Here is a 27,556-nt window from a genome sequence, read left to right on the forward strand (position 1 = left end):
CATCAGGAAGCCTCATCCGTTAGGTGGCTTTTAAGCCAAACCTGAAGGGAGTGAGCCCTGTGGAGGAGGGGGGGAGGAGGGGGCGGAGATGGTACAGGGAAAGGGAGCAGCAGGTACAAAGGCCCTGAGCAAGGAACAGTGAGGAGACAGGCTGGAAGAGCAGTAGGGGATGGAGTCAGAGGGATGGAAAAGTTATGGGTACAGAACCCCGAGACAGGCTGGGGTGCTGAGGAAATGGAGAAGAACCCCAGCCTCCCCACACAGGAGGGATCCCAGGCATTGGAGCTGAGGCTGAGAGATGTTGCAGGCCCTCCTTTCCGTAAGACCCCAGCTGGTGGGAGAACAGTGCTCTCTGGGCACAAGCCCTGAGCGGATCCCTGAAGTCACGAGGGCTGGTGTGGCAGTGCCGTCCTGGTGCACTGCCCCCAGGCCCATAGCAATTCCTGCCCCCCAGCCCACCGCCACAGGGCCTTATATGAGCAGAGGAGGAAAGGGCTAATGCAGGCATCCCTGCTCCCCTCCCTTCAGCACAGAGCCCCGGACAGGGGTTGCTGAGGCCTGGGTGATCGCCCCTGTTTGCCGACCCCAGCAAGCTACTCAGCCTTGCTGTCTCTGACCTCTCCTCCCTCACAGGCCTGGTGCTGTCTCTAGGGATGGTCTGGCCCTCTGACCTCAGCCCTCACCCACAGAAGACCTCAATGACTCCTCCCCACCCTCACAACAACCCCCTGAGATCCAAGAAGGCCTCATATGCAGGCCCAACTTCCTGCCAGCCACACCCTCCTAGGGCGCCTCCTCCTCCAGGAACCTTGGGCTCCTCCAGGCTGTTGGCACACTGAGGAGCGGTTGGAAATGGTCACAGCTGTATGACCCACCACATGATGGGCTTCTTGACCACAGGACTCTGCTGGCCCAGGTTGGGGGGCTCCAAACTGTGTCTAAAAAATGGAGGGAAACCCAGCCTTTGTCTAGCTTAGGAATGTTTCCAGGAGGCAGAGGGGGTTGCTCTAAATCTTGAAGGACAACCCTAAGTTCATTTCCTGCTTCTCAGATGTACCAGCTACGTGACTTCAGGCAAATTATTAACCTCTCAGTGTCTCAGTTTCCTTCCCTGTAGAATGGGGATGATGATACTTTCCTCGTGGGGTTGTTGGGCATATGCACAGCGTTCTAGCCCAGGACTGGCACGTGGTCATGCCCTCAAAAAGAGTTGAGTGATTGTTATTACAGAGATAGGAGTTCAGTGTGTGGACAAGATGGAGCAGGAAGAGCATGGGCAAAGGCCCTGAGACACGGAAGCTATGAGTGTTCGTGGGAATGCGTGTGTTTGGCACATAAGGAGTAAGAGTGCTTTCTGTGGAGACAGGGGCTGGAGGGTGTCAGGCTGGGTTGTGATACCCCCACCGCAGCCTCCCCTGCCCCCAGGTGCTTCCTAGAGCTATCAGTCTCTGCAGGGCCTGAGATGGGCCTGGCTGTTTCTGAAGGCCGTGCTGGCAGATCATGGGTGGCGAGCCGAAGAGGGAGTGGGAACATCAGGCTGCATATGTCCCCAGGGGCCTGGTCCATGGCTGAGCAAGCACCCACTGGGAGCCAGGGTGCAGTCAGAGCTGGCAGCCCAGGAGGGGGATCCTGCGGGAGCAAGAGTCAAAAAGCAGGACACCCCTCCTGGCCCGATGGTCTTTCCAGCCCAAACACTGGGAACCCCGATCTCTCTGTTCCTCCCCAGGTCTTCACGGGGATCTTCACCGCAGAGATGACCTTCAAGATCATCGCTCTGGACCCCTACTACTACTTCCAGCAGGGCTGGAACATCTTCGACAGCATCATTGTCATCCTGAGCCTTATGGAGCTGGGCCTGTCCCGCATGGGCAACCTGTCAGTGCTGCGTTCCTTCCGCCTGGTACCTAGCTGGGCCCTCTGCAGGGGGGTGGGGTGGGAGCCTAGGGCACCGAGGCAACGCCCTCTGAGGTCACCACTCAGTCACCCCTACTATGATCCATCATGCCTTCTCCCAACAGCTGTTTGCTGGGTACCCCAGTCTGGTGATGCAGGTTGGGGGGGGGGCAAGAAAGGAGATATCCCTCTGGGAAGCTATGGGGATGGCCATCCTGATGACTTGCAAAGCCCTTTATGGCTCACCATGCCCCCTTTAGCCCTCATAGTATCCCAGGAGAGGAACTAGTATTACTCCATACCCATTCCACAGATGAGGAGACTAAGCCCCAGGTGAAATGAATTTCTCAAAAGCCACACAGCAAATAACAGGTGGAGCCAGGCCTGCCAACAGCTCTCCTGGGGTTCTGCCTGCTGGTTTCAGAGTGAGCACTTTGGAAACTCTAATGTGCACGCAAATCATCTGGGGATCTTGTTAACCTGCAGTGCCTAATTCAGTAGGTCTCGAGTGAGGCCAAAGCTGCTGGTCTGTGGACCACTCTTGGAGTGCAGAATGCCTGAGAGGTCCACACATGGGGCTGGAGGTAGGTCAGGGAAGGCTTCCTGGAGGAAGTCTGGGCACTGTTGTTGGGTTCACTGGGGGCTTGAAAGGCAGGATGGTAGAGGCAGTAAAGAAAGTCCAAGCTATAGGTTCTAATCCTGACTCCACTGCCATGAACTAATGGACTCAGATAAGTTACTCCACCTTTAAGGGCTGGCTTCCTCACCTGCCAAAGGAGGCAATAACTGTGCTGACCCCATGTTGTTGTCGGAAGCTCTGAATGACGTGAGCATCCTAAGCACAGGCCTGACACAGCAGGTATTCAATAAATGCTAAGCATCTGCCCCCCTTTTCCGTGATAACTGAGCAGAGAGAAGGTTGGAGGCAATGGGGCAAGTCAGAGATGGTTTGACCTGATGAAGATGAGCCTGGAAGAAGAAGGATACTCCGTGCTGGAGAAGTCTATGGGAAGTTCCTGGCAGTGAGCCTGGGGTGGGTAGGAAGCTGGTACGGGGATGAAGAGCAAGGCTGAGTCGGGGAGATGAAGCTGGAGATGTTGACCTGACTCAGAGCTGAGCCCAGCCGAGCTGCCCTCAGGCTGTAGAGAGAAAGAGCAGGGTGTGCTCTTGGAGAAACACGTGTCCAAGGGCCCCCTGGGTTTTCAGGTAGGAGCTAGCAGGGGGTGAGGGTGTCCATGGGCATCGGGAACTAGAGCCCCTCACAAGGACACCTCCCTCCCCAGCTGCGGGTCTTCAAGCTGGCCAAATCATGGCCCACCCTGAACACCCTCATCAAGATCATCGGAAACTCGGTGGGGGCACTGGGGAACCTGACGCTGGTGCTGGCCATCATCGTGTTCATCTTCGCTGTGGTGGGCATGCAGCTCTTCGGCAAGAACTACTCTGAGCAGAGGTACCGCATCAGTGACTCAGGCCTGCTGCCCCGCTGGCACATGATGGACTTCTTCCATGCCTTTCTCATCATCTTCCGCATCCTCTGTGGGGAGTGGATCGAGACCATGTGGGACTGCATGGAGGTGTCTGGGCAGTCACTGTGCCTGCTCGTCTTTTTGCTTGTTATGGTTATTGGCAACCTCGTGGTAAGTTGGCCAGTGGCCCCATATACACCACACACACATTCACCAGCCCACCGGTCATCCCTCTGTCCATTCACTTAACTTCCTTCCATCCACCCACTCATTCACTCAGTGAGCTATCGAACTGTCCATTTATCCATCAATCTCATCAACCATCCGCTGACCCATCTGTCCACCGATTCATCACCCATCCTTCCATCTATCTACTCATCCATTCATTTGTCTACCCACTTATGCACCCGTTTACTCATCCGTCTGTGCACTTATCACCATTCCATCCATCCACTTACCCACTGATTCTTCCATCTCTCTACTCATCCATGCATCTTCCTATCCAGCCATTGATCTACTTATCAGTCACCCACCCGCCAATTCACCCATCCTTCTGTCCACCTCTCCATCAATCTGTCTACTCAGTTACCAGTCCTCCTCTCTATTCACTCACTCACTCACCCAGCCATCCAGCCATCAACTCCCCACTTACTCATTCTCATATCCATCTACCCATTCATTCATCCATCCATTTATCTGCCCATCAACCACCCATCCATCAAGCCCTCTTCATTCATAAACACACACACACACATACCCCCTACCTATTCATCCATCCATTCACTCATCCACCCATCCATCTATCCATTCATTCATCACCCATTATTTTATTCTCTTATCTTTCCCTCCACTCACTAATCCAGCCCCATATCCATCTGTCAACCCACAATCCATTCACTCATTCGGCAGTCCTCTTCATCTACCCATTCATCCATCCAACTCTCTACTTACTCACTCATTGACCCATCCATCCATTCCCATCATTCCTCATTTGCTCCTTCATTCATTTACCCACCTAGGTACCTGTTTCTTCATTATATACTCATTTAATATCCATTAACATATTTATTTACTAATCTACCAACTACTTTATTAGTCACTTACTGTCAGTGATTTATCACACAGGTTTTCAGTTCAGCTTAACAACACTTCCTGTGCCCCTGTTGCATGCAAAATATTATGGCAGGAGCTGCTGGGAATACAGAGGTGAATGTGACCCTGCCGTGGCTTACCAACTGGAGAGTGGGGAGGTGGAGAGTTCAAACAGGCCTGAAATAACTCAAGCTGGTCAGAATGACCAGAGGCATTAAGGAGCATCCCTTGGGTGCTGATCCCCACCATCAGGGGAAATCAAGGAATGCTTCCTAGAGGAAGGTTTGGGGCAGACCTGACTGGTGATACTAGAGTGGGAAGGAACAAAGGGAGCAAAGCACAGGTGCAGTAGGTGTTGGTCCAGATAAGGCAGGATCCATGGGAACTTGTATGTCACCCTGGGTAGCCGTGGGGGAGTCCCAGCTAGCCTGTCACAAGGGATCCTGGCCTTGCTCCCATGGCCATCTGTGCATCCTAGAACAGGTGCCTCTTGCCTTGTATCTTACAACGTGGGGAATTCTGCAGCTGAGAGAGATAAAAAACCCCAATGTCAGAGAAGGAGCTTTGGAAAGCTCCTTCTTTGGAAAGCTTCACGTTGAGGCAAGTGAGTGGTTCAGGAAGAAGTCAGTGTCCACTGTGGACGTGGAGCTACCCGTCTGGGCACACAGGTGGTCCACACATGCTCAGACCTCACACCTGCTTGATCTGACTCTTGCCAGTGTGGACAGCATAGACTCCCATCACCTCATAGAGGCCTCAAGTACCGTGGGCTACAGTTTCCAGACAGATCCCTTCCCCAAACCTTCCTGGTTCTCCTTCAGATGTGCCCTAACCATGCAAGGGCGGGCCCAGGCCAAGTTGGGGGTCAGGCTGTCTCTAGCCCCACTTGTGGGGCCCAGAGAGGTGGCAGGGCATCGGTGCACAGTGCCAACAGAACCCAGCTCTTGGACTGCACCCCCTTCCACGTCTTCAACTGGCTGCCCCTTGGGCGGGAGCCTCATTCAGCTCTGGCCCTGCTCCAGGGGCCACCAGACTATGTATTCTAAGGAGGCTTGTGAGTACGCCAGGCTCTCAGCCCAGGGCCAGGCCCGCTGCCCTCATGCACACAGCCCTGCCATTTCCTAGCGGATCTGCCTGGGGATGAGAAGATTAGAGGCTGCTGGAGGAGGGAAGCTAACACAGCCCACGCTGCCCCCTCCCTGGTCGCCTCAGGAATTGGGCCGCTGTCGGGCGTGGGTGGAAGCAAGATTGCCATTGAAATGGGAAGTCATGATCAGGCAGGGGCTGGGGAGCAGCAGCCTGAATGACGGGGAGAGCACTGGAAGAAGCCAAACCTCAGCACCAGGCCACAAGGGAGGAGCTGGTGTTCTTGTGGGGGCGGACAGGGCTGCCCACGCACCACCCCTCTCCACCTTAGCCCCTGGCCTGGGCCCCAGATATCTGGACGTGAGGCATAGGTGAGGGTGGAGGAACCAAGGTGGGCAACTGGGAGCAGAGGCAGGCCAGGCCCCGGCCTGGGGCCTGGCCTGAATCATGTCATGTGCCCTGACAACCAGAGATGACATTTTGACTTTTGACAGGTGTCAAAAGTGATCCTCTCCCCATACGGAATGCCAGATCCTGCCCATTCCCCTTGCCATTCTGTCCTCCTGAATGTATAATGCTTCTTAAACCAAAGGCTTGTTTCTGACTCCTGGAGCTCCAACCTTACCACTGCTTTCCTCAGAATTCTCATCCCTAGCTCTTTGACAGGCAGGATGTGTGTCTTCGGGACTCGTGAGAAGCCGGAGAGGGGCCCAGAGGGGGTTTCCAGTGAGAACCACGCGCCTGCCCTCACGTACCTCCCTGCCGTAGGGGCCCCTCTTCAAGGGAACTCTCTGTGGGGGCTGACTGGGTGGAGGAGGCACCAAGCCCAAGGTGGGGAGGGTGTGTCTCTGGCCTGTCAGCACCAGAGTCCGTCTGACCCATGTGAGGGAACAAGCCCACCGTCATTTTCATTTACCCTCCACGAGGCTGGGAAGTGGACCCACGGCCACCCTCTTGTCACTCCACGAAAGGGCTCTTTCTTAACAAAATCTAAAGCTTTGCACTTCCAGGATGGTTTAACAATAGCAGTAGTCCAGAATTCTGCAGAGAGAGATGAATTTTGCACACCTCGCTTAAAGAGTTTCAGATCCCTACCTCCTGATAAATAGCTTAAGTGCTGCCCTTTTGGCACTTGGCAACCTCAGCCCCTCCCCTGACTCCTGGCAGCTCCGACCCAGGTCCCTCCACCTCCTCCCCAGTTGTCTAGTCCCGTACCCAGTGCCCATCCCAGCATCCCTCACTGTCTAGACAGCCACCTCTCCATGTTCTGACCCTGCAATTAGTCCCAGAGGCCCGAGGAGTGTCCTTGGCCCTTCTCTGCTCCATCCCCCACGTCCCTCACCTGGAAAGCAGAGTCAGACCTGGGGACATATGTAGAAGGTGCTAGATTTTCAAATGTTGAGACAGCTCAGAGGCCCATCACAATCCCCTCTTTCACCAACAGACATAGAGGCACCTTCCCAGGAAAGTCCTCAAGAGCTCTGCATTGCTTCTGGGTGGGATTCTGCCTTGTCCCTGGTGATCTCAGGTTGGATCCCACGTCCCAGGGAGCAACCCCGTGCTCATTCTAACCCTGCTATCCGCCATTACTCCCAAGCAGCAAGATCCCATCTGCAGGCTTCATCCCAGGATGGACCCATGCTTCTCCTTTAGACCCCAGGCCAAGACCCGAGAGATATGGGGCCGAATGCCCTCAACCCAGACTGCATTTGAGCCCTTGGGAAAAGGGATGAGAATTGGTCTTTCATTTTATAGCTAAATTCACTATATTCAAGAGAACTGTGGGGTTAGGATGAGGGCCCAGGGTTCGACCCCAGAGCTGTTGGCCATCAGCCATCCTTTAGGTCCCTGGGCCTCAGTTTCCCCATAATGGCCCCAAGGCTAGCTGCCCCTATGGTGCCTGCCCTGATGAGCCTGATCCCTGGCCTCCATAGGTCCTGAACCTCTTCCTGGCTCTGCTGCTCAGCTCCTTCAGCGCAGACAACCTCACAGCCCCTGATGATGACGGGGAGATGAACAACCTCCAGCTAGCCCTGGCACGTATCCAGCGCGGCCTGCGCTTCCTCAAGCGGACCACCTGGGACTTCTGCTGTGGGCTCCTCCAGCGGCGGCCCCAGAAGCCCGCAACCCTCGCCAGCCACGGCCAGCTGCCCAGCTGCATGGCCACCTCCAGCCCCCCACCACCCCCGGAGTCAGAGAAGGCGCCTCCGGCCCGCAAGGAGACGCGGTTTGAGGAAGATGAGCGGCCAGGCCACGGCCCCCCCGGGGATGCAGAGCCTGTGTGTGTGCCCATTGCTGTGGCTGAGTCAGACACAGATGACCAAGAGGACGATGAGGAGAACAGCCTGGGCACGGAGGAGGAGTCCAGTAAGCAGGTGACTGCCCCACCCCCCTCCCCCACATATATGCAGCACCTACCTGTACAGGGCCCGGGGCTGTGCCTGCCAGGGCTCCCAGCCTCGCTCCAAGCAGCTGACCCTGCCACCCTCCAGAGGCAGCCTCACAGTGGGGTGCTGAGGCCAGCTGTCAGCCCTCTCTTCCCAACCCAGCCCAGAGGGGACCTTGGAAGGGGCTATTGTCCATCATTTGCCTGATACTAGCCAGGAGCAGCGAACTGTACAGAAAGAGGAACTGAGGCATGGCAAGAGAGAGACTTGCTAGGAGTGCCTCGCACACCTACGACAGAGCCAGCACTCCTGCCCACCCCCCTTCCCCCAACCATTGTCCCCCTCCAGGACTAACATGGCGGAATATCTTAATGAGGGAGGAGTGCAGTCTCCTGACCTCCTGACTGCCCTTTCCCCTCCTCCCAGGCCCAGGGCTAACTCAGAGATTTAAAAATAAGCATCCCTAAGATGGCAGGTGTCAGAGACAGCACTATCTTATCTCCCAACCTGTTATTTTTAACACTTAGGGCCAGAGTCTGGACAAAAGAGACAGTGCCCCCAACCCCCTCAGTTCTCCCGTGGCCTGAGCCAGGCACAGATGGGCTTCTCCTTAGGTCTTTAGGTCAAACAGTGAGTGGTTCTCTATCTGACTGGGCCCATCCTCACTGCTTGCTGTGGGCCTGCGCCAGTTGGGTCTGCTGTGAAGGGACACTGCTCCCCACGTGGGGAGTTGCTTCCACATCGTTCTGCCTCCCAGTGGTCCCAGAGGCCGGCTTCCCCCCCTTCGGTCAGGCCGTGGGACAGGGACAGTGTGAGCTGGGGGAGGGCAGTGCTAGCAGTTGCCACGGCTACCAGTTATCTCCAGGATGCTCCCTTTCTTGCTCTTCTCCTTCTCTTGAGCCTGTTGGCTCTGGCTCCCTGGGGCCAGTGTGCGTGCATGTGTGTGTGTGCATGCACACGTGTGTGGAGGGTGCCATGCAGGGTGCCATGGGAACTCATGGGGGAAGTCTGTATGTCCCTCCTAAGTGGAGTTGCCAGCATTTGGGAACTGGGCAGTGCAGCCCAGCTGCACCCTTCCGGGGAGTGGGAGGAGGGGAGACTTAGGCCAGGCTGACCAGGATCATCCCAGAGGGAGAGACCTTCAGTGACCTGAGGCCCCATGAAGAGGGCAGGAGGCAGTGCTCCAGTCGCTTAGGCAGGGCCCTGGGAACACTCCGGCCGGGGAGCTCATGGGCTGGGGGTCTCTTCAGCAGGAATCCCAGCCTGTTTCCGGCAGCCCAGAGGCCCTCCCAGAGCCCAGGGCCTGGAGCCAGGTGTCAGAGACCCCCTCCTCCGAGGCCAGTATGGCTCAGGCAGACTGGCGGCAGCGGCGGAAAGTGGAGTCCCCGGCCCCAGGGTGCAGTGAGGTAACACACGCCTTTGTCCCTGAAGCCAGCGGGGTGCCACACTTGGACCGGAGCCAGTCTGAGGGGTCCTTGCACACGCTTGCATTTGCTGGTGGGAGCCATAGCCTCGGTCACAGGCAGTGTGGGAGAACCGTCTGCGCAGGGGAGCACGGGCAGCCCTGCCCTGACAGGGGAGGGGTGGCATGGGGCCCAGAGCTTCCGGAAGATTCTGGAAGCTGCCAGCCCAGGCCCCTGAGGCAGGACTAACCCTACCCTTCTATGTGCTCATCCCTCGTCACTCAGTTCCCGTGCTTTGGTCCTCTTTGGTAAATGTTTGTCCTGTGAATTACCCCATCCCAGGGGACTTCAGGGGGCCCTGAGAACAAGTTCTTGATGCACTGGCCACCAACAGCTTCTTTCCTGGACTAAGACCGAGGCCGCAAATGGGAGGCCTACTCTAGAGTTTTGTTCTGGCTACAAAAGGATTTTAATGTGAATATGCTACTAACATTTAAAACCTGGTAGCTTTTATGTAAAACAAAACAAAAAAAAAATCTGCATTGAACTGCAGAAAAAAAGTAGGAAAAATGGAAAAAAAAATTGGAAGAAGACCACCCTGCCAGAGACAAGTGATAACCACCTCCATGACACTGACTAGAACTCCCTGGTTTGCCACAAACCCACCTGCCTAACTCCATTCCACGACTTGCAAGCATTCCACACCTGTAAGCATTTGAGTCTGCAGCCCCTGAGCTAAAGGACTGCGGCGTTGCTCATGCTCCCCGACCCCACACAGCCACCCCGGCTCACGCCAAGCATCGTGGAAGGTAGAGGGCAGGTGTTCAGAGACAGAGCAGCCTGATCCCGACCCTTGGTCCAGCAACTGTGACTTGCTTCGATGGAACGTTGTACCTTTTGCCCCATCCCTTTTGTGCAATGGGTTTATGGGAGGCTGATCATGATCAGCTCTGGAGCATGAGCACCTGCTGGAATCTTCATCCTGACGGTACAGGTCACTCTTCTCCCCTGGAGGGTCTGACACAGAGGCATGTGGGAGCAGGAAGATGCAGGAGGGGCCCAAAGTCACGGAGAGGGAGGGTTTTCATACTGGAATGATGACACTTCTTCCTCTCCTCAAATCAGTTCACGGTGGGACCCATCAAAGGGAGAGAGAGGTGGGCTGGGTGTTCCTGGACAAGGACCCCTCATCCCACCTGCAGCGGGTTCCTGAGAACCTGTCTCCCAGCCAATGCCCCCGGTACTTTGTGCAGCTCCAGCGTCTGAAAAGCAAAGTAGTGCGGAGATCTCCTCTGGCTTGTGCTTTTCCCGGCTCAGCTGCCCAACGAAGCTGGGGGCAGAAGGATGAGCCCTCAAAGCCACAGGGACCCCAGAAGGGCCAAGGCTCCACCCTGCACCCAGGAGCCCTCTTGACTTTCCCATCAGCGTCCAACCCTTCCCCATCACAAATGCCAAAACTGAAGAGGACTTTGAGAAAGCAGCAGAGTGAGTCACAGAAAGAAGGGAAAAGAAGACGGCTTCAGGAGCAGAGGCAGGCCAAGGACTCCAGCCACCTCATCTCCAAGTGGAGCGACCCAGGCACGCCCACTTAGCTGGCACCATAGACAGGATCCGAGGCCACCAAAGGCTTCCCTTCCCTCTCAGAAGCCTCTTGCCCCTGCCACGCCTTCTGTAGGGTGGGCTCCTAGGAGCAGAGCCTGAGACGGGCGTCCTGTGCCCCCAGAGGGAGTGCCCCCAGAGAAGCTGATAGGGAAGAGTAAGAAGCAGGATGAAACCAACGAAGAAGCTTCAAAAGGCCCGGTCCTGGATTCAGGCCTCAGCCTGGTCCAGCGGGGAGCCCTGGGGCACACACTGCACATGGCATTGTCCCACTACCCCCTCCCCAGGCAAGGGGCTGGCCTCATGTCTTCCCACATCAGTGCAACAGTGGGTGTCAGCCACCCGTGGCTTGGGTTGAAACCCACAAGCTATTACGGGGCCACTCCCTGGCTACAGACCGTGTTCAGAAGAAGGGGCCAGCTCCACAGTCAGCGTTCACGGTGCAGTGGACCTACCAGAGGGAATTGGGCCGAGCACTGGCAGTGACCACTACTGCTCCCCCCAATGACCGCATCCACACGTGACCGACAGACTCTCACAACACCGCATGCACACGGCTCTCTGTAATCAGATTATGCAAGGGCAGGCTGGCAGAGCCCTGTGTGGCCAGGCAGGGCAGCCTCCAGGCCCTTCTTGCTTTGACTCCGGGCTCTGCTCATCACCCCAGCACTCATGAACTGGGCGAGAAGCGTCGGTTGGGTGGCTGGCCATGCTCTGCGTGTCTGACCCCACATCTGTGTGTGCCTGTGGCCTGGTTTGGACTCTGTTCTGGGTGTGGGGGGCATGCCTGTTTCCGCCGCATGTGCCAAGCTGCCACCGTGTGTCCTTGTCTGAGCATGTGCCCGTGTTGCCACCCGTGTCTGTCTGTTCCCAGCTGGACACATTCCCCAACCCCAGTGCTTTCCAGTCCCCCCTGTACCTGACCCTAGACCCCAGCAGACCAGAGCCACAGACTCAGGAGCCTCTGAAGTCCAACCTCAGTTCAACTTGGGGCAGGTTACCACCCACCCACCCTGGGCTCAGATTTCCAGGTTATGCAGTGGGAAGTAGTCTGGCCACCTCCCCTCAGGAAGCCCCTGGCTGCCCCAGACTTGGGGCTCAAGGCTGGAGGCTTCTACGTGGCCCTCACCCACCCCATCCCATGCCCCTGCCCACAGACTCATGAGGACAGCTACTCAGAGGGAAGCACAGCAGACATGACCAACACTGCTGACCTCCTGGAGCAGATCCCCGACCTGGGTGAGGATGTCAAGGATCCGGAAGACTGTTTCACTGAAGGTACTGCCCTGAGTGGCCCTTTGCCAGAGCCTCAGCCCCACCCAGGGCGGGGGGGTGGGCAAGATAATCAGCAGCTCCTTGAGGCCCAGGGCCATGTTGCACCCCACCCTGACCCCAATGCTTGCTCTCCCTCCCCATTCCTCATGACCCGGGAGGCCCCCTCCTTCTACCCAGGACCTGATGACACCCCTGCCCGTGGATTGCAGGGCTGGGCAGCTGTGGGTCAGCCGCACGGAAGACCCGTGACTCTGCATTGGTAGGATGACAACACGAGTGTGTGACCCCCAGCAGCAGGGGCTCAATCTTCTTCCACCGTGCCCCTAACACACAGTGCCTGGCCCATTGCAGTCCTTCTGTAAATACTCACGGGTGGTGACATGTGCCCATCATCAGCATCTGTGGCTTTTATGAATTGGTGGTGAATATTCAGAAGGCAACTGGGGATAAAATGAGAGTTTCCCCTCCACATGGCCTGTCCTTTGGGGCTATCAATGAGGGCTTTGCCCTTCCCACGGCTCAAAAACTGCAAACGTGGAGAAGACCCAGGGACCGAGTACTCCAGGAGTTCTGGAATATCCCCCCAGGGGAAGAATTTCCCAGGTGAGCAGAGGAGAAACTGGTGCCCACCCCAGCCCCAGCCTTCCCTCTGCTCAGATCTGCCAGGCCCTTTACCCACTCACTGGATGCCTAGTCCATCTGGCTTTTCCACAGAGTTCTTGTTGAGTGTGGGCCCCTGAGGACAGCACCGCAGTGCTCCCTGCTGTCCTATTACACCTGCCCACCGTGTCACCCTGTTCATTACTCCACGTCACAACCTCGTTCTCTCGGTCACCCCTTCCGAGGGGTGGGCATCTGCAGGCCCTGGACTGGACCTGACCCTTCCTTCCCTCCCCCCAACAGGCTGCGTCCGGCGCTGTCCTTGCTGCACCGTGGACACCACTCAGGGCCCCGGGAAGGTCTGGTGGCGACTGCGCAAGACCTGCTACCGCATCGTGGAGCACAGCTGGTTCGAGACGTTCATCATCTTCATGATCCTGCTCAGCAGTGGAGCCCTGGTACCCTCCTGGGTCTGCAGGGTTGTGCAGAGAGGGATGGTGGAGCAGGGAGGGCAGGGAAGGGAAGTCTGCCACTGGGAGCTAGGCCAGAAACTGGGGCAGAGCCTCTGCTGCAGATGGGCTTCCCCCGGCCCCTGGCACGGGAGTCAGCTCACAAACTCACATCACCACAGCAGGAACGGAAGTCAGAGCCAGAAGGGCTCACGGAGGTCATCTGGCCAGAACCCTGGGTCCCGCCAGAGGGGAATGATTGGCCCCGTTTCACAGTGTACAGCTGGCATAGGTCACAGGTCACCAGCCTCCCACCGCCAAGCGCTGGGGACACACCCACCTGCACCTTGCGCCATTAGGCCATTTCAGTGCAGTTAACGATGCTGCCTGAGATTCCACCGGTAGCTCCCTTCATTCCAGCTGTTCCAGGGTTAGAGGACGGGCTGTGTAGTTCACACATTGTCACATTTGATCCCAACAACAACCCTTTGTAGAAACATTACATAACCTGCCTAAGGTCCCACCACTTGCAAGCAGCAGATGTGATCTTCCACTGGCTCAATAGGTCTCTTCTAAGTTCTCCTTGTATCTAGTCCTGTGAGCCATGGGGAGCAACAACAGGAGGAGGAGACACCAGCCCCAGCCTCATTGGCTGAGAGTGTAGCTGGGGAAACCAGATTCAGTAGGTTTGAGGTAGTCAGAGATCAGCTTGTAAGAAAACATTGAATAAGAGTAAAATGACTGGGAGGTCAGGGGAACTGGAGCAATCAGGAAGACTTTCTGGAGATAGCAGGTGAAGCTGGACTGTGCAGGACAAGGACGTTTGCTGAGACCAGGAGGAGCAGGGTGGGCCTCCAGGAACACCCCATGTGGCTCCCAAGCACCCTATTCTGATCTCTCAGAGTCCTTTTAGGAGGAGATGGGATGGCACTGGAGAGGGTTCTAGAAGATGCTGGTGAACGGGGAGATGGGTGGTCAAGAAGACAGAGGAGATAATCACTTTCCTGACCCAGGGGAGCAAGCACTTGATATCGTTGGGGAGGTGAGAACCCCATGTTTGAGCAACTGACAGGAAATGCTTTGAACCCCAGAGCAAGAGAGAAGGGCACTTTGACCCAAGGCTATGTGCCTCCACTCCGTGCCGCCTCCTGGGCTCAGGCCATGGGGAGGCACTGTAGCTGTCACCCCTGTATCTCTGGGCCTCTCGTCCCATCCTGTACTCCCCTCCCCTGTTCTAGAGTGGGCCTAAAGCCCTGACTTCCAGGCCGCATGTTTTACCGTTGGCAGCTAGAGCCAAATCTCTGTAGGCTTCAGAGGATGATTTGACAATATGTTAACGAGTTTTGTTTTTAAACAGCCACAAACAAGGGCAGCCAGAGCCATGTAGTCTGGGCTGTGGAGGAAAAACTCAGCCTGGCATAAGTGAGGAGGAGTTTTGGCAAGCAAATGGTGAATCTAATCAGGGTAGACAGCCAAGCACGGTTTAAAAAAAAAAAAACACGTCGATGATATATTGAGAAAAAGAAGTCTGAGTGTGTTATTTAAAGTTATAAACTCGGTTAACAGAAAGCAAACTATATATCCTTTCCAAATTGTTGAAGGGAATTTTCTTTTAAAGAAAACAGAGCTCTTACAGCAGAAGATAGGAGAAAAAAGAAGGAACAAGGAGACATTAAACCAGGGAACAGAAAATAAGGTGGCAGAGGCAAAAGCAAATATGTTTTAATAATAATGATAACTGGATAAAATTCATCTTTTAAAAAAGGAAAGGAATCTGAATGGATTTTAAAAACAAAAAACAAAGACTTCATCTATGTGCTCTTAAATGACAAACCAAAACACCGTCACTCAGAAATAGTAAAAGTAAAATAATAAGATACATCAGGCAAATGCAATCATGACAAAAATCAGAGTGTTTGTGTCTGTTAATACTAAGCAAGGTTGAATTCAATGTAAGAAATGTGAGATAAAACAAAGCAGGTCACAGCTATAATAAAAATAAAACTATTGGAGCACCTAGGTCGCTCAGCAGGGGAGTCTGCTTCTCCCTCTCGCTCTCCCTCTGTGCTCTTGCTCACTCTCTTTCTCAAATAAATAAATTTTTAAAAGTAAATAAACTATTATGAATATATTTTTGCTTGGGATTGCATAGCACTTATATCAAACAAGAACTACTAGGAAAAAAAAGAAAAAGAAAAAAAGCGACAATGATGCAATAGTACCGGGAGATTTTACCACACTTTTATTAGTTCCTGACAAATCACATAAAGAGAACAAGACTATGAGAGATCTAAAATACATATATATGTAATTAACAAGTTTAATCTAGCCTAATAATAAAAACAATAACATTTAAATAGTACCCACTCTGTGCCAGACCCTGTTGTAAGCATTTTACAAAGATTAATCCATTTGATTCTCACAATAACCCTAAGAAATGAGTCTGTTATTAAGTCTATCTTACAGATAAGGAAACTGCTAGATACAGCAAAAATAGAAAGATTAAAAAACAACAACAAAAACAATCCTTAGATGTGTAAAAGTCATTCTTAAACTGTGGATCAAACAGAAAATAGTTGGATGGTACATTCATGGGTGTTCATTATATTAAAAAGTAAGCAAATAAATAAAATACAAAGGCTACTCATGGGCCAAAGATGACAGTGTTTTGTAAGTCAAAGATTATGATTCAACCAATTCTGTCCACTTAAGATCTAGAAAAGTAAGAAAGGAAAATTAGAGGTAGAGAAAAAAAACTGGCTGGGGAATAAAAAACTAGAAAATAATAATATTGAGAGTATCGCTTGTAGAATGCAGCCAAAGTTGTAATAAGAGGAGAATACATAGGGGCGCCTGGGTGGCTCAGTCAGTTAAGCATCCCATTCTTGATCTCAACTCAAGTCTTGATCTCAGGGTCATGAGTTCAAGTCCCATCCATGTTGGGTTCTACACTGGATATGGAGCCTAACCTGGAAAAAAAAAAAAAAAGAAAGAGGAGAATTCATAGACTTAAACACTTTTATTAATAAATAGAAAGAATGCAAATTAATTATTTAACTCAAGAAATTACAGATGTAGCAACAAAATATTCTTAAGAACAACAAGAAAATAATTAATAAAATTTTTAAAACAAATTAATCAATTAAAAATAAGTAATAAAACTGATATGAAATTCCAAAGCTGATGCCTTGAAAAGTTAATAAAATAAATAAACCAGTTAGCTAATTCTGATCTCTCACATCTCCAAGGATGGGTTCTTTTGCATTCCCAAGGAAGAAAATAATTCCAATCCTGTTTAAAATGTTCTAGTGTATGAAGAAAGTTGGAAAGTCTGCACATCCTTTTTATGCAAGCTAAATAATGCTGATTTTTAAAACCTCAGGTATACCAACAGGAAAACCATGAATTAGTTTTCATACGCCATATTTATGAGTAGTATTGCAAAAATCTGAAATACATGCAGATAAGAACCAGCGATATATTTTAAAAATTAAATAAGTCATACCAGGTATATTCTAAAATGGCAGAATGATGCCATACTAGGGTATCTATGTATATGAATAGGACAGAGATGAAAAAAATATAATTATCTCAATGCATACCTGATTTTTAAAACTCTAGTAAGAGTAGAAATGAAATATATTTCCTTAGTGAAAAATTTGTTCAAATTAACTTCTATTATATCATTAGTAGTAAAGCACTTGAAACATTTTTATGAAAGTCAGGAGTAAGAAAAGGTTGCTTTAACTACGTTTTAGCTGTAGTTCCATTATTGAATAATAATCTTGAAGTACTAGCCAGTGCAATTAATCAAGAAAAGTAAACATACAAAGTAAAAATTGGAAAATAGAAGTATTGATGTAAATAAAGTATAAAATCAGTTAAAATAATAGAAATACATAGAACTGTAGCATTACTTGTAGATAATGATTGCTAGAAATATTTTAAAACCTATTAAAAATATTATGTGGCCAGTTATAAAATAAATACCCAAAGAATTGTTCCTGTGGTTGTTTTAATGCTATCAGAAACAATTTAGTTGTAAGTAACATTTCTGGAATAGTCCTTATTTGCCAGACATTGTAAGCACAAAATAACAGGGAATAAATATGACATGAGATGTTGTAAGAGGTACATGCAGAAAACTCTAAAACTTTGCTAAGCACTGTAAAAGAAGACAGACCAATAAGTATACTATAAATATACTCTGGTCTTGGGTAGGGGAACTCCATATTAGGTCCTAATGCAGTTAATAAATTCAGTGCAGTAACAATAAATTTGCAACATTTTTAAAAGGAATTTGACAAAACATTGCTAATTTTATCTTGAAAATTACTAAAAATGGCCAGGAGAATTCATACTAATTCAGGAGCAGAGAGAGAGCAATAAAAGCACACAGAGAGGTCCAGTGGACTTAAGTAAGTATAGAAATGTAGTTTACATGGTAAAGTTGACTTCTAATCCACTAATAAAGTGTTGTAATGGTGACAAGCTACTCTGAAAAAAAAATAAAATGGATATTTGCTATTCACCAAAATATATTGGATTTTTAAAACTGTAACATAAAATAATGAAAGTTCAAAAGACTAAAAAGAAGAAAAGAAGCGTCATTTTTTCCCTCTAGCCTTAGACTAGGTAAGGGCTTTCTTAACATGACACTGAAAGTTTTACTAGGTGAAAATGATAATAAATGATGTAATTCTATTAAATGATATAATAACAAATGAAGGTAAAGTGTGAAAATCCAGTATGGTAAACAAAAGTAAACAAGATTTTTTTTAATAGGTTGAATTTATTTAGTTTTCTTTTCCAAGTTTTTTTTTATTTTATTTTATTTTATTTTAAGATTTTATTTATTTATTTGACAAAGAGATATCACAAGTAGGCAAAGAGGCAGGCAGAGAGAGGGGGGAAGCAGGCTCCCCACTGAGCAGAGAGCCTGATGCGGGGCTTTATTCCAGGACCCTGAGATCGTGACCTGAGCTGAAGGCAGAGGCTTAACCCACTGAGCCACCCAGGCGCCCCTCAAGTTTTTATTTAAATTCCAGTTGGTTAATACACACTGTAATATTAGTTTCCGGAGTAGACTTTAGTGATTCATCGCTTACATGCAACACCCAGTGCTTGCCACGCCCCCACCTTCATACCCATCCACCTATTAAGCCCATCCCCTGCCCACCTCCCTCCATCAACCCTCAGTTAGTTCTCTATCATTAAGAGCCCATTTCCTGGTTTACCTCTCCCTTCCCCCCCTATGTTTATCTGTTGTGTTTCTTAAATTCCACAAATGAGTGAAATTGTATGGTACTTGTCTTTCTCTGACCGATTTATTTCACTTAGCATAATACTCTCTAGCTCTGTCCACATCATGGCAAATGGCAAGATTTTGTTCTTTTTGGTGACTGAGTAATACTCCATTGCACATACATACCACATCTTCTTTGTCCATTCATCAATCAGTGGAAAAAGTAAACAAGATTTAAAGGCACACAACTGGGATGGAGTGTATAAAACAGTTAACATCTCTGATTAAACCAGATACTCAAGTAAAAAAAAAAAAAATTAGACAAAGAGGCACAGGCAGTTTGCAAAAGGAATACTGCAGACATCCAAGGAAATGATGTCAGCATTACTCGTAATAAAATAATTAAAATGTAACAAAATACAACTTTCATTCTTTAGGCTGGGAAGAGTGACAAAGGAGAAACCCCACCACAGTCTGGGGAGTGGTGAGGAAAGAGCCAACTTGGTGCACTCTGGAGGGAGTGTCTGTCGGTGTCCCCAGCCGGAAATCCTATTCCCAATCTGTACCCAAAATACACCCTTGACCTGGCATCACAGTTCTAGAAATTTATCCCGAACAGATAATCAGACACACTGCTCACTGCAGTGTTGTGTCTACTAGTGAGAAATCGGAAACCACTGAAATGTTCATTAATAGGAGTTTGGGCTAAAAACACAAGGATATATGCAAATAATAAAATATTATGCAGTCTTTTAAAAGAATACTACATATCACATGTGTTCACATTATAGAGTAGATAAACACTCAAAAGATTGTTTAGTGGAAAAGAAATTTAAAAGCAAAACAGTTTATCTTAGGAAACTGTGTCCTCGTATACACACACAAATAGTGTCAGAAAGAGTTTTGCCCTAAATATTAGCAGTGGTTACTATAATGTCATGAAATCAGAGCTGTGTTCTGTTCTTTTTTATAATGTCTATATTTAATATTTTGTGCACACATTTTTATAGTGAGAAAAAAAAACCCACCTACTTTTTGTCTTGAACAACTCCCAGAGTCCATTTTAGGAACCTGAATTATCCTGCCATGCTGTCTACACTGACTGATTAGCCACACATATGCCTGGGTAGTGCACGTCGGGGCCGACGGCATGGACCACCCGGGCCGCTGTGGCTCATGCGGGCCCTGCAGGCTGGCAGGGAGGCCCATAGTGACAAGCAGAGGTGACTCCCCTGGGCCCCCGGTGACGTGTTCAGTTGCCTAGCCAGGGAGTCTCCAAGCACACTGTGGGTGGGGAGAGGTGGCTTGAGAGGCCCGGGTACAGATCAGGACAGGAGGTACCAGAGGGCACTTGGGAGCCGGCAGAGTTCTTCCGTTGGCTCAGGAATTCAGGTTGAGGCAGAAACGAGGTGGAGAAAGACCCCTGCTAGCATCTTAGAAACTCTTGACTCCTGGATTCTGAGGGTTGCAGGAGCTTTGGGCTCCCCAGGATACCTGGTCTTGTTCTTACTGACAAACTGCCTTCGCTAGCATTTACGGGAGATTTTGCTTTCGATCAGCTCTCCCTGGTTTTTGTGTGTTTCCATAAACTCTTTGTAAAGGGGGACTTTTAATGATTGTTATCATTGGACACCAGTTTTGTGTCCTATGAAAAGTAGGTAGCTGCATCAAACACATAGCAAAATGGCAACAAAAGGAGGGTTGGTGGGGTTTGCAGCAGGAAGCCCTGAGCTGCTCCTACACACAGTCTCCGTGTTAACCCGGGAGATCAGTAAGTTTTCGAGAGATACACTAGCTCAGAATTGAGCCTCACTCTCCAGCATGAAGCGTTCTCACCACACACTGTGCTTTGTTGTCCTCATACGGCGTGAGATCATTTCATGAGCCAGGAGAGCAATGCTGTTCTAGTCCAGTGTGACCTCCGAGGGGCCCTTCCACCAGGGGGTCTGCTCCTGCCCTCCTGGGCAGCGCCCCCTGTTAGAGATGAAGTCTCTCCAAGGGTGGGATGGGTGGTGGAACGTCATGTCCCCCTTGTCCGGCCTGATCCGTAGGCCTTTGAGGACATCTACCTGGAGGAGCGGAAGACCATCAAGGTTCTGCTCGAGTATGCCGACAAGATGTTCACCTACGTCTTTGTGCTGGAGATGCTGCTCAAGTGGGTGGCCTATGGCTTTAAGAAGTACTTCACCAACGCCTGGTGCTGGCTGGACTTCCTCATCGTGGATGTGAGTGCGGCCCAGAAACAGGGAGGGATGGGGAGACGGGCTGCCAGGGCAGGAAGGAGCTGAAGCAGAGGGACGGGAGGACGGAGGGACAGGGCGGGTGGGAGTCGGCACGCTGAGGTGAGGCACTCAGCTGAGCCACAGAGCATGCAGAGGGGAGGGAGGCCGCCATCTGGGATCACAGGAGAGCCCCAGGCCCTGCCCATAAGGTTCCCAGGCTGGGAGGGATAGGAACCTGGGTGTCACCATCAGAACCCCAAATTGGAGAGACAGAGGAGCAGGGGGAGACCTAGGCTTCGGGGGAGACTTGACTCACTACAGGGGAAAGTGAGGAGCAGTCCAAGCAGGAGTGCCCCCCCACGCACACCGCCCCCTCAGGATGGCCAGAAGTCAGGGAGCAGACTAGCCTGTATCCCAGCACTGCCCACGTGTGTCGTGAAGTGTCTGTCAGGTCCCCTAGACAGGTGGTCAGTTAAGAACCTCAGTGTCCACACATGGTGGAAGACTGTGCAGGGGAGAGAGGGAGCCAAAGGCCAGAGGGGACAGGGCTGGTGAAGGGATTCTGGGCAGGGAGGGGCAGGATCTTCTGGGGTCGGGGAGAAGGTACTACTGGGGGAGGATGAGAGAGGAGTGCAGTCACCTGTGACTAAGGGGCTCTGGGTTGCTCCCCTGGACAACTGGGTAGCTGGCACAGCTTTCCTGCCTGCCCAGGGAGGGTCTACGACAGGAGGTGGCATGTCCTCTGCTCTGATTGAGGGCAGAGGGAACAGGCAGAGATGGAGGGCTCCAGTGAGGCTCACCACCTGGTGGTGGAGGGTCCTGTGGAATGGAACATGGCTCAGCGTCTGCAGACCCAGAAGGGCTTTCCAGAGGGCACCCGTGGCTTCCAGGCTTGGCCTCAGGCTCTGCCTACCAGCAGGGGCTGTCCTTCCCATGGTTGCACAAGAGGCCCAAGCCTCTGTTCAGCCCCCACACCCCACTCAGAGGCTAAAGGGAGGAGGGTCTCAGCCCAGGTGGGAGGTCAGCCCATGGGTGGCCATAGCAGGAGAGGCTCCTTGGGCTAGAGTGTGCGTGGAGACACAGATCCAGGTCCTTGGGCCTCTGGTTCAAGCCTCTTTCTATCACCTCAGTGACTGAGAGGATGCTAATGTTGGGGGGAGGAGTATCTGGGGGGCAGAGAGAGCAGGAGGGAGGTCTAGCTGCCCTTACAGCCTGGGGTCCTCAGAACCTCCCTGAGAGGAAAGAGAGGACCCAGAAGCCTCCTGCCCTGGGGCTGTGAGAGGGCCCGGGATCCTGGCAGCTCTGCCCTGAGGCTCCTCACCCAGTTATTCTGGCAGCTTCTTGCGAAGTCGGGCTCGTTGAGCGACTCTCCTCAGGGAAGGCAGGAGACGGTTTGCAAGGACTCCGGGGAAGTCCCCCAAGACACCCCCTTGAGGAACTCAGGGCTGAGGCTGGGCAAAGGGGACTGTCCAGTGCTTCCTGTCCAGTCCCAGGACTGGAGAGTGAGCCTGTGGAGAAGGAAACTGAAGCTCTCAGCAGAAAAGGGGCCTTGCCCAAGGTCGAGGAGAAGGAAGTGGAGGCTGGAATCCAGCTTTCCTGATGAGGGACGTGCTGCCCCCTCCCTGCACGGGAAATGCCGTCTTCAGGCCCCAGGGTCTGGTGAAGGCTATTTCCAGAATCAATCCCTGCATTTTTTTTTCAATAAATACTATTGGGTATCTACTATTGTAGGTGCTGGGGATCTCAGGGACCAAAATAGACTAAAACCTCTGCTTACATGGAGGAAGGCAACCGCGAACAATAAATGTACCCAGTAAGCCAGCTTTATACTCTGTTAGGAGCTGACGTGTACCAGGGAGAAATAAGATGCAGAGAACAAAAGGGGATTAAGAGGGCCAGGACGCCAGCGAGGGGAAGGTATAGATGACAGCTTTAAATAGGCTGACCAGATTGGGTTCACTGAGATGACACTGGAGCAAATGTGAAGGAAGCTGGGCTTCGCCAGGCAGAACCTTCCACACAGAGGTTGGGACAGCAGTGCAAAGGTCCTGTGGTGGAGCATGCCTGGCATTCTTGAGGAACTGCAAGGAGGCCAGAGTAGCTGGAGCAGAATCAGTGGGGAAAGGAAGAGCAGCAGATGAGGCAGGACGGCAAGGGGCAGAGCAGGGCGCCACCCTGGAAAACCGTGGGCTTTTATTTAGAATGAAGTGGGAAGGCATTGCGACACTCCCAGCACGAGAGTGGCATGAAGTGACTCCACTTACTGGAGGAGCCCAGGGGCTGGGGGGTGGGGCACCCACGGAGGCAGGCATAAGAGTCAGGAGGCCGTGGCGGCTGTCCAGGGGAGAGAGGACAGTGGCCTGGCCAGGATGGTGGCAGTGGCAGTGGTGAGAAGTATTTGGACTTCTGATGTATTTTGAAGGCAGAGCCAACAGGAAATCCTGCTGGGGTGGACGGAGGGTGTGAGAGACAGAGAGGAGGCAGGGATAATGCCAAAGCTTGTGGCCTGAGCAGCTGGAAGGATGGAGTGGCCCTCAGCTGAGATGGAAGGGCTCTGCGTGGGGCAGGTGCACAAGCTTCAGTGGCACAGACAATGGGGGCAAACTGCTGGGAGCGAGGGGACAGACTGGCCAGAGCTGGTCGCTGGGCCGCAGAGTCCCTGCTCATGTCTCCTTCCAACATCAGACCTTCCAGGATGTCTGATGTTGCAAAGTCCGGCTTTGGGAGAGAGCCCCAGGATTGTCTGTCTGCTCACAGTCAGCTCAGGCCCGTCCTTCCTTCCCAAGAGGAGACTTCTTTGGAGGAGGGATGGGCAGGCCCAAGAATCTGACTCGAAGGAGGGCCGGTGGGGACCAAAAGCCCAGGCTTTGTGTGCCAGCTCCTCCGTACAGTAGCTGGCTTGGGAATTCGGGTTTCTATCCGTGGAACAGGGAGAATGCATCCCAAGTCCCTGGGTTAGTGAGTGCACAGAGCAGGCTCTCAGCAAAGACCTAAAAGCACACTAGTCTCACCCCCAGGCTCCTTGGCCCCAGAAAGGCCAGCCAAGGGCATGGCGGCCACAAAGATGATGCCACTGGAAATAGCACAGAGTAGACATGGGGAAAGCCTGCTGGCTCTTCACACTGGCCCTGCTTTAGGTGGGCTGGGAGACCCCCCACCCATTTCTAGAGCCGTCCCCACGGCACTCATGCCCACCTTACCTCCCACAGGTCTCCCTGATCAGCCTGGTAGCCAACACCCTGGGCTTTGCCGAGATGGGCCCCATCAAATCGCTGCGGACGTTGCGTGCGCTCCGACCCCTGCGAGCCCTGTCACGGTTTGAGGGCATGAGGGTAAGGGGGGTGACTGCCTTCCTGCCAGGGCAGTGGGAGGTGACTCCACTGAGACAACCCGGGTCCACTGGCTGACGGAGAAGCCCAGCCCAAAGCTGGGACTGTGGCTTCCCAGCCTGTAGGGGCAGGGTGCAAAGTCTCTAGGAGGAGTGCTGCTGGGCTCACAGGCACCCAGAGGGTGGAGAGCAGTGAGACCCCTCCCCCTAGGCCTGCCACCTCCTGCTTCTGCTCTGGGGCGGGGGCCATCTGTGCGTGTGCTCTGCCTCCATGGGCCCGCCTGTGTGCCCTCCTCCTGGCAAACAAAGGCTGTCTTCTTGGTCTGCCATGGGCAGCATGGCTGTGCCAGTCAAGGTGAAGGAAGCAAGGAGGGAGCAGCTCTACCCTCACTATCACACAGCGGTTGGCATTTACTTAGCAAACTCTTTCACACTGATTTCTAAGTGCAGAGCCCTATGCACTTTTTAAGTCATCAAATTTCACCAAAGAATATGTGCATATAAGGCAACTTCAAAAGCCCCACCAAGGCGCCTGGGTGGCTCAGTGGGTTAAAGCCTCTGCCTTCAGCTCAGGTCATGATCCCAGAGTCCTGGGATCAAGCCCCACATCAGGCTTCCCGCTCAGCAGAGAGCCTGCCTCGCCCTCTCCCACTCCCCTTGCTTGTGCTCGCTCACTCTCTCTGGGTCAAGTAAATAAATAAAATCTTTTAAAAATAAAATGAAATAAAAGCCTCACCAAGAAAAAAACATTACCCCATAATACATAGCAAGAAAACAAACACGTGTGTGCTTTTGTGTGCACATGTGTTTTTTGTTTTTTTACAAAACCTGCCCAGTTCTGCTGTGGCTTCAGAAGCCACACCTGTGTGTCTCTTGCTGACCCAGCAGGCCCCATCCCACGGCCCCCATTTTGCTGATGGTTTCAAACTTTGCCCACACCCCTAAGAGGGAAACAAGTCACTTATTCCTGGTGGGAAAGCATTCACAAGTGAATCATCCCACCCTAAGTTCAATGTCTCTTGGGATTAAGGGCATTTGATTCCCAAGGGCTGTGGGGGAGATGCGAGTGGCCACGAGTGCCTCTGCTGGGGCTGTAAGCCATGGAGCCACCTCCATGGTTTCCACCCTGTTCAGCATGCCTGCTGGAAACAAGGGAACCCTTCTCACCTGCATGTGTCCGCATCACCTGTCCCAGCCCCATGCTCACCACATGGCCCCACACCAGCATCACTTCCAGTCAAACACCTTCCTGACTCCAGGACGGCTGGACACTCGGCCCTCAGGGGAGCAGAGCCCACCATATGCCTTTGCCAAGGAAGCCTCCCTGGGGTGCTCTGAGCTTCGATGACAAGACCAACACCAGGGCTCCACGGGGTCAGAGAGAGCTGCTCCCAGGAAGACGGAGGCCCAGGGAGCTCCCTGCCCTCCCAGCTGGGCTCTCACCACGATGTTGGAGAACTGCCGAAGCTCCCACCAGACACGCTTCACAGAGGTCCCCGGGGCATCCTTTAGGGAGAACACCCATCCTTCCTAGTAGCAGCAACCCCAAAACAAACCAGAAACTTAGCTCAGAGAGTGTGTCTCTGGAGGCCCTTTCCCATCAGACTGCTGGCGTACTTAACTAGAAAGACCCTGTTGCAAATCCAGTGTGAAGGTCATGAATTCAGGGCAGGACCAGAAGGGAAAGGCAGAGTTTCCGGAGTTGTAGCGGACATTAGTGTGCAAAAACAACAAAAAGCGTGTGTGTGTTCTCTACCCCCGCCCCACCCACCAACCCCCTATCGCCTCTCCTTTTATTCCCCATCAGGGCTTCCATGCAGGGTGGAGTTAAGTGGGGGAAGCAGGGGCGTGGGTAGGCGCATCTTGAAAAGGACATATACTCTGGGCACTCCCAGGAACGGAGCCTCTTCTCTGTCCACTTGAGGTTGTGGTCAATGCGCTGGTGGGCGCCATCCCATCCATCATGAATGTCCTCCTCGTCTGCCTCATCTTCTGGCTCATCTTCAGCATCATGGGCGTGAACCTCTTCGCGGGGAAGTTTGGGAGATGCATCAACCAGACTGAGGGAGACCTACCTTTGAACTACACCATCGTGAACAACAAGAGCGACTGTGAGTCTTTCAACGTGACTGGCGAACTGTACTGGACCAAGGTGAAAGTCAACTTTGACAACGTGGGGGCCGGGTACCTGGCCCTTCTGCAGGTGGTAAGTCCTGGAGGGGAGGGACTTCCTTCCTCCCACTGGCTGTCCAGCAACAGGCACCTTCACCCACAGTGTGGGCAGGAGGGGGACAGTGGGCCCCCTCTGGGTCCTCACAATAGGGTCACACTGTCCAAAGAAAGCTGGGGATACTCCAGAGACTTCTTGGCTCCTTGACAAGTCCCTGGATTTTCCATTCTAGAACAGGTGCCATATTCTCCAAGACGCATGGCATGGAGGTTCAGCACTGAGGTAGACCCAGCTCCCCAGCCAGTGACCAAGTTGACAGCCTCACGCTACCAGTTTGGTGGTGTGATGACACAGGTTAAAAATCAAAGACCAGAGACACACGGAGACTGAACTATTAGCCACACAGTGACTCCAGCCTTCTGTTATGAAACACACATGACCCCACCCAGTCCTTCCAAAGTTTCCATTGATTTGTGAGGGTGGGGGCTTCAGTGAGCGTGATACAAGGGCATGAAGTTAACCTACAAGTAGCCTTGACAGCAGACAGAGACTTAACACAGAGAACCATAACTTGCTTCACTTGCTACCCCAGTCTTAAGCCCAGAGACCTGTCTCTAGTCCCCAAAGCAGAGGAACACTCGGGCTCTCATCTGAAAATTTAATGCACATCTACTCGCTCCCCCAGCTCTCCCTTCAATCCCAGGGGAAGCTTTTTCCAAAGACTCCCTGAAATACCTCCTAGAGGGCAAGATTAGAGCCAAATCCAGAGAGCCTTCTGTCCCAGAGACTTCCCTCTAAATGTCAGAACTTGGAAGGAAAGGCCATTCCGACAGAACGACATAGTGGCCAGAAAAGCAGTCACAAGCATCTCGTTACCATGGGTGCTCTCCAGCAGCTGGTTTCCAGAGCATGCCCAGCCCTCTCTGCACCAGACAGGGCTTCCTGGCACGGGGAGCTGAAGTAGCTTGCCTGCTCTGGGGCAGCCTCAGTTTCCCCATCTGCCCTGCCTGTGTCCGAAGAACCCTCAGACATGAAAGTTTGTATGGGCAGCTGTACCCTGAAAGGAGGCTTGGGGCAGGATTGGCTTTTGCCAAGGACAAAAGTGAGACCCCCTAGACAGTCAGCCTCACCACCAAGCATGTCTCTCAGGTTCTTCCAGAATCTTCATAGCAGCCCAGGCTGGGGCGGACGGCGCAGCCAACACCGGAACCCTGTGGCATCTGGCCACCTCCTCTGCTGCCTTGGGGCAGCGGGCTGGAGCAGGCTTTTGTGGGCTCCTGGGAGCTGATTGTTGCATTTTCAGATATTTTGCAAACCGTGGTTAAAAATCAGATTTTA

At 52.2% G+C, this 27,556-nt stretch overlaps 1 protein-coding gene across 1 annotated transcript in view; it reads left to right on the top strand.

Annotated features, from left to right (window-relative positions):
* Window positions 1-27,556, top strand: part of SCN5A (sodium voltage-gated channel alpha subunit 5) — a 94,627-nt gene that overhangs the window by 56,118 nt on the left and 10,953 nt on the right. Inside the window, exons 15-23 of the mRNA XM_080814901.1 lie at window positions 1,727-1,900; window positions 3,177-3,533; window positions 7,475-7,915; window positions 9,178-9,333; window positions 12,087-12,207; window positions 13,108-13,262; window positions 20,550-20,723; window positions 23,930-24,052; window positions 25,973-26,254. Coding sequence (XP_080671027.1) covers window positions 1,727-1,900; window positions 3,177-3,533; window positions 7,475-7,915; window positions 9,178-9,333; window positions 12,087-12,207; window positions 13,108-13,262; window positions 20,550-20,723; window positions 23,930-24,052; window positions 25,973-26,254 — 1,983 coding nt within the window. The remainder of the gene's footprint in view (window positions 1-1,726; window positions 1,901-3,176; window positions 3,534-7,474; window positions 7,916-9,177; window positions 9,334-12,086; window positions 12,208-13,107; window positions 13,263-20,549; window positions 20,724-23,929; window positions 24,053-25,972; window positions 26,255-27,556) is intronic.

This window comes from Martes martes (genome assembly GCF_963455335.1).
Source record: "Martes martes genome assembly, chromosome: 1".
NCBI classification, from domain to species: Eukaryota; Metazoa; Chordata; class Mammalia; order Carnivora; family Mustelidae; genus Martes; species Martes martes.